The sequence below is a fragment of the Monopterus albus genome, unplaced genomic scaffold, assembly GCF_001952655.1.
Source record: "Monopterus albus unplaced genomic scaffold, M_albus_1.0 scaffold229.1, whole genome shotgun sequence".
Classification (NCBI taxonomy): Eukaryota; Metazoa; Chordata; class Actinopteri; order Synbranchiformes; family Synbranchidae; genus Monopterus; species Monopterus albus.
This window is the reverse complement of record NW_018128109.1, coordinates 448,896-460,117: the sequence shown is the minus strand read 5'-3', so window position 1 is coordinate 460,117 and position 11,222 is coordinate 448,896. Positions and strand designations below refer to the sequence as shown.

Below are 11,222 nucleotides of genomic sequence, written 5' to 3'. Positions count from 1 at the left end.
AGGTTGTTGTGCGCTCATGAATGTTTCAGCGAGCTTTGTTCCCTTGTAGTCTTCTTCACTGTTTAGACACTGCAGTATTCTCTCTCTCTGTGTCTCTTTCTGTCTCACTCTGCCCTTTTCCAGTTACTCTCCTCTTGTCAGTGCGGGAGATGCTTGTCTTTCAACCTGCCTAATAGATCAGAAAGAAAGTTAATTAAATCCGATTTTTCATTGGATTGTTCTGTGCATAGGACCACGCATGCATGGAATCGCTCTCTCTCTATCTCTCATACACATTTGTGCAGGCATGTGTGTGTGATAATGAATGCACTGCATCAGTCCTTGTGGGGGCAGCTGGGAGGTCCTATAATGAGATTTGGCTCCTTGATTCTGTCTCTGTACAGCTGCCAATAGACTTAATACACTAAGTATTTTCTGCTTGGCACACACACACACACACACACACACACACACACAGTTTGGATAGGTTTAAAGAATGCATGTGCATATGTACTTGACTCACATGTACAGTGCACACATGGTCATAAAAATGCACACATACTGTATGCTGTGCACAGAGCTGCCAGTATACATCCACATACATGTGCTTGCACAGCATATGTGCACTCAGACAGTGAACAAGCATTGATGTACATGTTCAAAATACTTGTGTGTGCTATTGCATGCAATCATGCAGAACCACACATGCACCTTTTTCTTCTTACCCACTGATTGACCTCCTTAAACACTCAACTATCCATATATGATCGTTCACTTGGCTCCCCAGCAGTTCACTTGAGAAGTCATTTGCATATCTCTGCATTGCACACAAGTGTAAAATCAGTGGAAGAACAGACAGATTTGTCTTGCATATGTGTGTGTTTGTGTTTAGAAAAGAGACATCGAATGACAGGGGCCGAGAATGTTGGTGGCATTTTTTTGAGAAACTGCTGCAATAGCTTGTCATGTGGGGACATATCTGGACTTCTCATCTACAGTAGCTGAAGTGTTCATCTGTGATTGTGTGTGTGTGCGATCTAAGGTGCAATTCAACCCTAAAACTAAGATTTTTTCTTCACTGGAATCCAGGTTTGTAACCATAAAAGGGGAGACTTTAATGTAAATCAAACTAAATCCTGTTAATGCAAACTGTGCCTTATGTATTACCAACACATACTCAGTATGTGTTGCCTTTGTGTTTCTTGTTTAATGTCTGACTTTGGTGATTGAGCTAGCAAGGGGATTAATGATATTTATGAGAGGCAGAGAACGCAAAAGGGAACTTTTAGCAGGGGTGAGACACATGCAGGCACAGATAAGTGACATGTAGCAGCAATCGCTGAGCTCAGTATGCTCTGACTCCTCCCTTGGCATCGTTCCTCCCTCCCTCTCTTTCCTCTCTCTCCTGATGCAATGTCAAGGCTAGACAAACAGTAAGCAATTACATTTCATATTTATCAGGTGTCAGGTCAGATGACATTTGGAAACAAATGTTGCTGCTTCAGTTTTCGCTTCAAAACTTTCTCAGAATAGCACCCGAAGCTTTATACTGTCCATTTACTGCGGATAATTGGTCAATATATTGATTATGGTTCTGCTGTGGTGTCTTCTATCTTGTGCAGCTGGCCATGTCCACATAGAGCACTCTGGGTTATGTTACACATTGACCTTGTCCATTGTTTTTCATTTGTGATGTTTTTTCTTTTTTACTGATGTCAGTAACAAGTAAATGCATTGTACAGAATATACACACACAGTACAGTGTACATACATTGTATATACTTTCAGTTTATTTCAGCGTAGTCATTGGTGTTGGAATATAGTACACCAGTATCATTAATCAGGGATTAGATGGCCCCCAAATTTGTAGACGCTTTTGTCGAAGGCAGAGGCAGTGATCTGCCAGTCCTTGCCACAGATTCTCATCCTCTCTTAACTTTGTTTCTGATATTTGAACCTTATGCTGTCAGCTTCTCTATTTCCTATCCTCTCTTCTCACCCCATATTCTGTCAGATGGGCCATACTGAGGGATACTTTCATGTTTAAAGGCCAGCTGACACTTAGCCCTCCCCTCCCTCTCCCTTTCTTTTTGCATGGCCCATGCTCCTCCTTTATTTAGCTGACACTTTTTGACCTGCCCCTGCTCCTCTCTTTTCTTCTCTATATTCTCCAGCTCATTATCTCTTTGACTGCCTTCCTGTCAGCTTTGCTGTCTCTCTTTTCTCCTTATCTCTCTGTCTTTCTCTGGTTTCATCAATCAAAAGCATGGTGCTGGTATCCTTAAGGGTGTTTGTAGTGATATTTATGGGCGTGAAAGAGTGAGGATGTGCTGAAAGACAAATTAAATTTTGTAACAAAGTTAATGAAGATCTTGCCTTTCTTCTTCCTCTGCCCTCCCTTCCTATTTATTTTTCTTTTCCCATATTACTAACCTTTTTCCTGTCTCTCCCTCTCTCACCGCACTCCCATCTGACCCCTCTCCCCCCTTCAATAACTCACTTCCTTTCCTCTCCATCATATCTTTCTTCGCCTTTCCCTCTCTCTTTGTCCCTCTCTCTAGGTGGGTTGTTCATTAGGAATACTGATCAGGAGTATACAGCGTTTCGACTAGCTATCTTCCTTCACAACACCAGCCCTAATGCTACGGAAGCTCCCTTTAACCTGGTCCCACACGTTGACAACATAGAGACCGCCAACAGTTTTGCCGTCACCAACGCATGTAAGTGTTGAAATGTGTTTTTGTGGATGTGTCTGTAAAGTAGGCTAAAAGAAACATATGGCAGTATTTTCTGTCTCTTGGTTTCTCTCTGCCGTGCACTCTCCATGTTTGTTTTCCTCTGTCTATCCTCTCCTCACCATGCTGCTGGATAAAGAATGGTTTAATTAGGAGCTCGAGTTGTTTAAAGGATCAGACTGCAAATTCATTATCTTTGTCACGCACAGTACAGCGGTGTTTTATGGTGAACCTTGTTTGAAAACTGGCTTTTCTTCAATATTTGCCATTTTGAAATGTTGATTTTAGACACTGACGTACATTTTTTGAGGCCCTAAGACAAACAGTCTTACTGCCAGGCACTTTGAGGCGCCCTCAGTGGTTAAAATGCTAGTTTTTATTCGTACTTTGGCTCTTTCAGTGTTGTCCACAGCAGCACTATCCAATCCCATCAGCAAAACAAGGTCATATTCCCAAAATGAAATATTTCAGCTTGTTACAACTATAAAATTAGTCTCAGGCTGTTGCAGGCAGTTGACAATAGGTCCTTTGTGTTCAGAGCAGAGGAGCTGGTGGTACTTGTGTCCCCTCTGATCATTTGAATGATGACAGCTAATCTTTCACCATCCCTGTCAGTTCTCTGGGAGTTCAGATCTAATCCTCAGCTATGGGCAACTGGTAGTCACAACAGTCCAGAGGTGCTCGGCATGCTACAGGTGTCTGTGTATTTTCAGCATTAAAAGTGTTATCATGCTATATGCTATTTACATTAAATTAGTTTCTTTTACCTTTCTTATAAACAAGAATATTCATGTCATGTCATACACATTATTGTTCACAGTGTCTCAAAAAGGAGACTCATAAGAGAGATTCTCTGGTTCTGGCTCATTTAGCCAGTAGAGTACTTGTACTTGTTTGGGCATGTCTTCAGCATATTTTACAATGAACATTTTTTCTGCTTTGAATAAGAAGAAAGAATACCAATGATCACACATCTTATGTTGGATCATTTTTTGTCACCCACATCACCTTGAGCTGGATTTGTGCTTGTTTGATGTTTGTTCTCTCCCTCCTTTTTTACACCATCACACAAAAAAAACATTGCTATTGTTTTATCCCACAGTGCAGTGAGATGTCCTCTGACTATACTGGGATGCCTGGTGGATTTGCTTCCTCTAGCTTGTTGCTTACATTGGATTTCTTGTGCCTGTTTTTAAGGCTGGTTATTTGCTTTCTGACCTCTGCTTGGGTGACACTGGTGAATGCCATGCTAATCTAAATGCAGTCAGGTGTGTCTCTATGTGTGTTTGTGTTTGCTCCTGTGTGTTTATGTTTCAGATGGGAACAATCTCTACTAATTCTCTTGCTCATCTGCCTCCTGGGGAGAGAACTGTGTGTTACAATGTCAGTGCATAAGGGGAGACAACGGTTCAGTTGTCTCTTTCAGTAAGTTTAATTTAGCATTTAACCAGGTTTATTTATTTTCACTTTGATAAAACTTTAGAGCAGTGCAGCAGAGCAGTGTTTGCCAGTTAGGTTGATTAAAGAGAATAGCATGAAAATAGGAAAATCTATTTCCTTTGCTGCAAAATGCTAAGATGTTAAGTGTTTTTCATCTCTATATGGTGCAGATGTCTGTTTGTTCTAACTGTAAGAGTATCACACCCCTGCATTAACACAGTCCTACAGTGCATATATCTTATTTTAAGGACATTTTCAAGCAATTGTACTGCAATATTTTACTTCCTTATCTCATTAAACTTTAACAGATTGACCACTGAGGCTGTTAACTATGCAGGGCGAACAAAATCAATACGGTATTATACAACAATACAGCACTTCTCCTCCTGGTATTATATCAGTGTGTTTAACAAGGTTCTTATAATATCTCCAGGTTGTAAATGACAGCCGACACAATCTGCTCCATTGTCAGACAAGGTTATTTAAAATGCCAGAGAAAGAGTTTTTGAAAAGCTTTGAAGTCTGAAAAGTCCTGAATATTATCTGCCAATTGATTTATGCTGTTTTATGCATAAGTAAAATAAATTTAAATATTTTATGTTCCTACAAGGTACTGTTATAGGATTTAACTGCAACCAAATGCAAGTCACATAGAATCAATTAATCAAAACTGTGTAATGCAATTTTCCAGGTTTGTTTGTCTTCCACTCACTGTGTTGGTGCCCTACTTGAATGAATAGGCAACATGCAATAATTTGGAAATTAATAGTCCATTTACCTCCTCCCACTCTGATATCATCACATGCTACACATGCTACATCTAATTCCATTCACTGTCAAAATGTATGAGTGTCAAGGTGCAGAATCTAATGTAAAGGGAGGAGAATGAATTTTTGCAGTGAATTAAAGGGAGTGCTGAGGGTAAAATGTTGGACACATTCAGTTATGAATGTACCCAAACAGCTGGGGAGGTGTTTTACAATCTCAGCACAGCCACTGAAGCCTTACTGACTGAGCTATGTTCCAGCAGGCATGAGAACCCTCACTTTCTCTTTGGTCTCTGTCCTGTTTCTACTACTGTATATATCCACTTAGTGTAAACCCCAGTGACCTTCCAATGGTTGACTAATAAAAGTTTCATGCTTTGTAGCCAAATAATATTAAAACCCATAGAATTCTATTTTAAAGGGTAAGGCTGGTCATTTTTTATATGAATAGTATTTTCAACACTCCCAATACAGACACTAAAACTGACACTGAATTATTGCCTCTACCCATGGTTAATGTCTATCAGCTGTCAGTTGTTGATCAGCTGGACTGTCTGTGATAGATCTCTGTTGTTGTTCAATCACAATTAAAAGCCCATCAGGGAAACAAAACCCCAGACCCGACTATGTTGCCCCAAATGCTCTGAGCGGCCATAATCTCCTGAAGTTGGCACAACTGCATGTGCGCAAGATCTTGTGCGAGCTCTCTACTTTGTTTACATTCTGCTATCTCCTCATGCTACAGTCTGGGGTCTGCTAATGTCACCCAGTGCAGCAGTATGTTTCGCTGATGTGTTTTTAATAGTTTTTGAGCAACATTGGAGGTCGATGGCACAGGAGAAGAAACTGATCAAGGACTGGTGAACATTAACAGTGATTAGAGGCAGTTATTTGTCAGTTTTAGTCTCTGTATGGGGAGTGTTGCAAATACTGTTAATATAGAAAATGTCCAGCCTTATTCTTTAAATCTTAGTGGATAACCTAAAAGTCCCATAGACATCAGATTTGTCAGGTTAAAATTGGAGAATCTGTAAAAAGAAATGTTTGTGTAGTTAAAGCTTGATATAGTTTATTCCTCAGTGCCTTAGAGCTCCATACTGTCCATCCATCCATTAGCTATACTGCTTATCCTGTAGACGGTCATGGAGGGGCTGGAGCCAATCCCAGCTGACACTGGGTGAGAGGCGGGGTCCACCCTGGACAGGTCACATCTATCACGGGATTCACTTGTAGACAAACAACCACACACACTCACACTCAGTCCTACAGGCAATTTAGATCAACCTAAGCTGCATGTCTTTGGACTGTCAGAGGAAGCCTGGACCACCTGGAGAAAACCCACAGGGACCTCATGCAAACTCCGCACAGAAAGGCCCTGGGTCAGCCGGGGCTCAAACCTGTGACCTTCTTGCTGTGAGGCGACAGCACTTACCACTGCCACCCCAGCTTTATACCGTAGTTGTCCAATATCTTTTATCAAGATTAACTTTGCTACGGCCAAGTCCTCACAATGTGAGTATGTAAACTGGTTTCAGTCCCCACAGTGTGAGTAATACCAGGCAAGCACACTCACACACACACAGACAGTCGTACTCATGCAGGCATTGGGCCATAAGAGGAGGAGTATTTAGAAAATGAAGCTCTTCAGTGTGAACCGTCTGCTCTGTATCCGCAGGCTACACATAACAAGCGTAACCACTTCTCTCGTTTTTTGACCTGTCTCTCTTTCTTGCCCACTTGCTCTAAGTCTTTTACTTTCACTCTGTCTCTCTCCATTTCTCTGTTTTTCCTCTTTGTCACTCTCCCCATTGTCTCCTCATCACCTCAGACTCTCTCTCTCTTCCTCTACGCCTCTTCTCTGTCATGTTTTGCCATCTCTCCCCCCCTCTGCACAGGCATAGTGAATGGATCTCTAAATTAATCCCGGACTCTTGCTGCGGGTGGTGAGCAACGCTCCGCATTAGAATAGGGAATTCTGCCTCTGACCTTGGCTAGTTTCTCTCTATTCTAGTATTCAGGATGCGTGAATGGATCATGAAAATCCCTGGTCTCCATCGTTTTCCGTATTCACTGAGGAATACAACCCATTTTCTTGTCCCGGGGTCACACATCTATATATCCTCTGCTGCTGCCAGTCTTTCTTTGTTGTTTTCCTCATGCATGTGTGTACCCATGTGTTTGTCTTTTTTGTACAGCAGAGATACATATATCTGTGTAGGCATGTTTTTTGTGTCTTACTTTCTTGCATACATACTATATGTGTATATGTGTGTCTTTTTGTTGCAGCTAAGCACACTATTCCACTGGGCTCACTGCTGTGTCTCTATTCACTGTCTTATTAAAAACAATTCACATGGATTAGCATGACTAAAAGCTGCAGTATGTATGTGTGAGGTGAAATTTCTGTCCAAACAGTATATGCATATGTGCATACCTGTTTGTGAGTGTGACTGAGTGTGCTATGAAAAAAACCCTGCTGAAGATGATGATGAAGATAGACATAAAGTGATGAGGTGAATTAGGGATGGAGGTGAAAGAAACAGAGAGGAAAGGATTTGTAACAAAGATAGGCTTTGTTAGGTAACAAAGATGTACTAGGTAACAAAGATGTGCATTGTTTGTGGTGCCAGAGCTGAGAGAAACAATGATGTGCTGCCATAATCTCACCTGAAAATGTTGAATAGCTACTTTGGTCCACAGCGTAAAGTGCAGTAGTATCACGATAATGGCTATAAAACTGTGACATGGCAGCGTTATTTTTTGTATTGCGGCCTAGTGTCCTCCTTTGTGTTCTTCTTCTTGGTGTTTTATGGTGGTTAGTAAACAGCAACATATTACTTTACCACCACTAACTGGACTGGAGTGTGGATCGGGAAGCTAACATTGAGTGACCGTTGAGGGCGTACGATTTTGAACAATAGAACTTTAAAAACAGTAGGAAGGAGGTGGCTTTAGTGGATAGATGGGTCCAGCATACACCTGACTTTCACTGTGTCCAACATGATGAGACATTCTGCTTTTCACTTGAGAATGTTTTAAAGGAACACGGGGGCTTTCCCTAACCCTAACCATGTAGTTGCTCAGCTTAAACTTAACTATGTATAAGGAATGTCAGCCATCGTCTTTCATCGTCACTGCCAGAAAGACATTGCCATGTAACAATTTTCAAGGTGTAGTTGTGACACCAGTATGTTTCTGCATTGTGGAGCAACATGGCTATTATACATTTTGCTGTGAGACTGGGTTGTCTGTTATGTACCTGCTGCACAGCTGTAATGAAAATGATGATGATATCTGGTGCGATGGTTGATTACTGTGGTGATGCATAGCCTCATTTATCATCTAGAGTTCATATAGATTATGCCTATAGTGAATCATTCACAAATCAATACTGTTTATGTATTATTGACTGGTACAGATTGCATTTACATGCAGGCTGCACCTGATTATCTCTGCAGGCAAACTGAGTCAGGCTAGAATCTCCTGGTGTTGTCTACATTAAGGGCAAAATTAATTAATCTATTGATATGATAGTGATTAGGCATCTGAATTAGGTGATGGTAAATAGACCTTCAGTCATGAGAAGGCTGAAGTTCCTATCCTATAAGTATTCACTTAATACTGTATTTGCACAGAGAAAACATTCTAGTAAAATATTTATGCTTTACCTCAATATAGCTTTGACTGTGATGGTGGTTCATTGTGCTTTTGCTTTTAGAATAATTCTGTGATACTCAAATAGAATTCAGGCTCTCAGGCCATACACTTATGTGGCTATCATTGTGCAAGTCAGTCAGGGTGGTTTAGATTGAATATGTAAACTCAGCTGTGCACAGTCAAAGGAATATTATGTTTAAGAAATGATATCAAACGGTGCACAGCAATGGTATCACTTAGTCGAGAGGTTAGGAATTGGGGTCACTGGGTGTTCTTTTGTGATTTTCAGTATCAATTTTATTAAGGTGCAATATGAGAAATGTAAAAACAAGGGTAGTTGCACCACAGGCTTTCAAAACAAATAAGTGTTGTCACTCTTTTTTAAACAATGGCTTCATATCACACTGGAAAATTGTGTTTTGATGCCTTCTTGTTGAGCGTTTAAAGTCTGTTTCACCTTTGTCCCCACCCAGCATCATTGGTGTGGTTAGAAGTGTTCTTGGTAGCACCTGTAATCACATCCATTATAATGAAAGCAGGATATGGCCTGATCATGCATGGCACACTTGTTTACTGGTGTGGCAGTTATCAACAACTGAATCCAGTGCTTAACTGTAAATCAAAACTATACCATATCATAGATATCTATGGTGGGGCTCCCATTAACCCTTTGCCTCAACTATGAATCCAACACATCGTAATTTTTGTTCATTCTTGTGTTAAAGCTGTGAATTGTATAGTCAAACAGACAAACATTTTCTGTCTGCCTTACACTTCTTGCAAATGTAATTCTGTCAAATTGCTCTTCACAGACAGACCGATCACAGTTTGAAGTTAGCTGACATCATTGTTCTCAACAACTCTTAGTGCTTTTGTGTTGCAGGAGCTTGTTTCTTAACACTCTCCTGCTCATTAGAGTGGAAACAGTCCCTTATACAGTTTTATTCCCCTGTTGACAAGGAAATTATTGGTTCTGTGGCGACTTAATTGTTAATAGAAAGGGTTTTGGTACAGTGATAACCATAAAGACACACACATTGTATTGCTATAACTTCAGGGGATCTATCTCCCCATTACATGAGTAATACCAGAGAACACACACACTGGTTCACATTCACTCTCTAAGTCCAAGCTTCGAGCTTTTGATTAAATGAATTCCTGCAACACCCTGCTACATATCAGCAACACACAAGCACATATATTTTTACATCTTTCTATCTCTCTTTTTCTTTTTCTCTCAGACACATATACGCTGATTTACCAGCCTCTCCATATGTTATCAACTTCCTCACATACAACATTTCTGTGCCTTTTCCTTGCTTTCTTCTTTCACTAAATGGCTCAGCCATCTTGTAGATGATTTCTGACACTCAGTAATAGCACTGTACCATCATCTTTACTGGTGATGTTTTGTGTGGTTATGCATCTTCTTTATAGCCACAATGGGGGAAATACAGTGAAATGAAACCTTAAACACTGGCAAGGCAAGAGATTTACTTTGGAGAAAAGCTTTGTTTGTTCATGTTATTAGCATACCAAAAGTGATGGGTGTCTCTGACGCCGCCCTAAATGCGTTTCCGTCCATCAAGATACATTATGAGGTGTAAGGCTAATAGCATGACAGCAATGGATTCATTTAATGTAAACTGGTTTTATTCACAGGTACTCGTACTAGAGCAGTTAGTAATAGTTCTGTGATTTATATGCTTTGTGCATTCAAATTTAGTTCCAATTTGCATTTTTGTTAAAGGGACCATAACAAAACTAATACAGAGCAACAATTCATACAGTTGCACTGCAACTCATTTGTTAGTCTTCTGTGCTTACAGTACTGTACCTTCCAAATGAGTCCTGAGCCTGTAAGTCTTACAGAGCGAGAGGTTCAGGTGCCTCTTGAATTATTTTATCTAGGCACGTTCATTTGACAGACATCATCACATGCTGTACATGTACGTATATAGATTTGCTTTAGCAAGCTAACTGCTTGAAAACCACCAGTGTCACAAAATATCTATAGCTGTATTCACAGCAGTATTTTGTCTGATAGAAGTTCATTTAAATTGCACTAGATGTTCCAAGTTTACTAAGAGCTACTGAAACAGCAAACTGAGAGGTTATGGAGGGAAATAACAGACATTACTGAAGTCGAACTGTTGTTAGACACACAGAAAAATGTTCAATGACCTGCAGCATCTGTGGAATCAGACTGTAGCTCTGTAAAATGTAGCTAAGTAAAATGTGTGAATGTTGGTTTAGCCACTTGAGCTGTTACAATAAGAAGCATGTTACATTGTGCAGCGTTCTGTCATTTGACGTTTCAGCTTCTTGGAAGAAATGGGGTTATGAACTAAATTATTCGATAATTCACTAAGAATTTGATATAAGCAAAACTCAAAGTACAAGAATGAAGGCAGTATGTTCACTGACATTTAGAACAAGGTCAGATCATTTTTATGCTGTGGAAGTAGATGCAACGCTAAAGTTTTCAACCATAATGTGTAAGTTCTAGGTTTAATTTGGGCAATCCACCATCTAAATCTCCCTCTAGATGTTCACTAGAGAAACATCACTGTATTAATGTTTTCCACAAACCTTGGAACAGACAGAACAGCACTTGTAACCATGGTAGCTGAATACAACTAAA

The 11,222-nt window shown here is 40.2% G+C and overlaps 1 protein-coding gene across 1 annotated transcript in view; it reads left to right on the top strand.

The window, feature by feature from the left end:
- Window positions 1-11,222, top strand: part of gria4a (glutamate receptor, ionotropic, AMPA 4a) — a 112,726-nt gene that overhangs the window by 675 nt on the left and 100,829 nt on the right. The window contains 1 exon segment of the mRNA XM_020619987.1: window positions 2,541-2,699. Within this exon segment, the coding sequence (XP_020475643.1) occupies window positions 2,541-2,699 (159 nt within the window).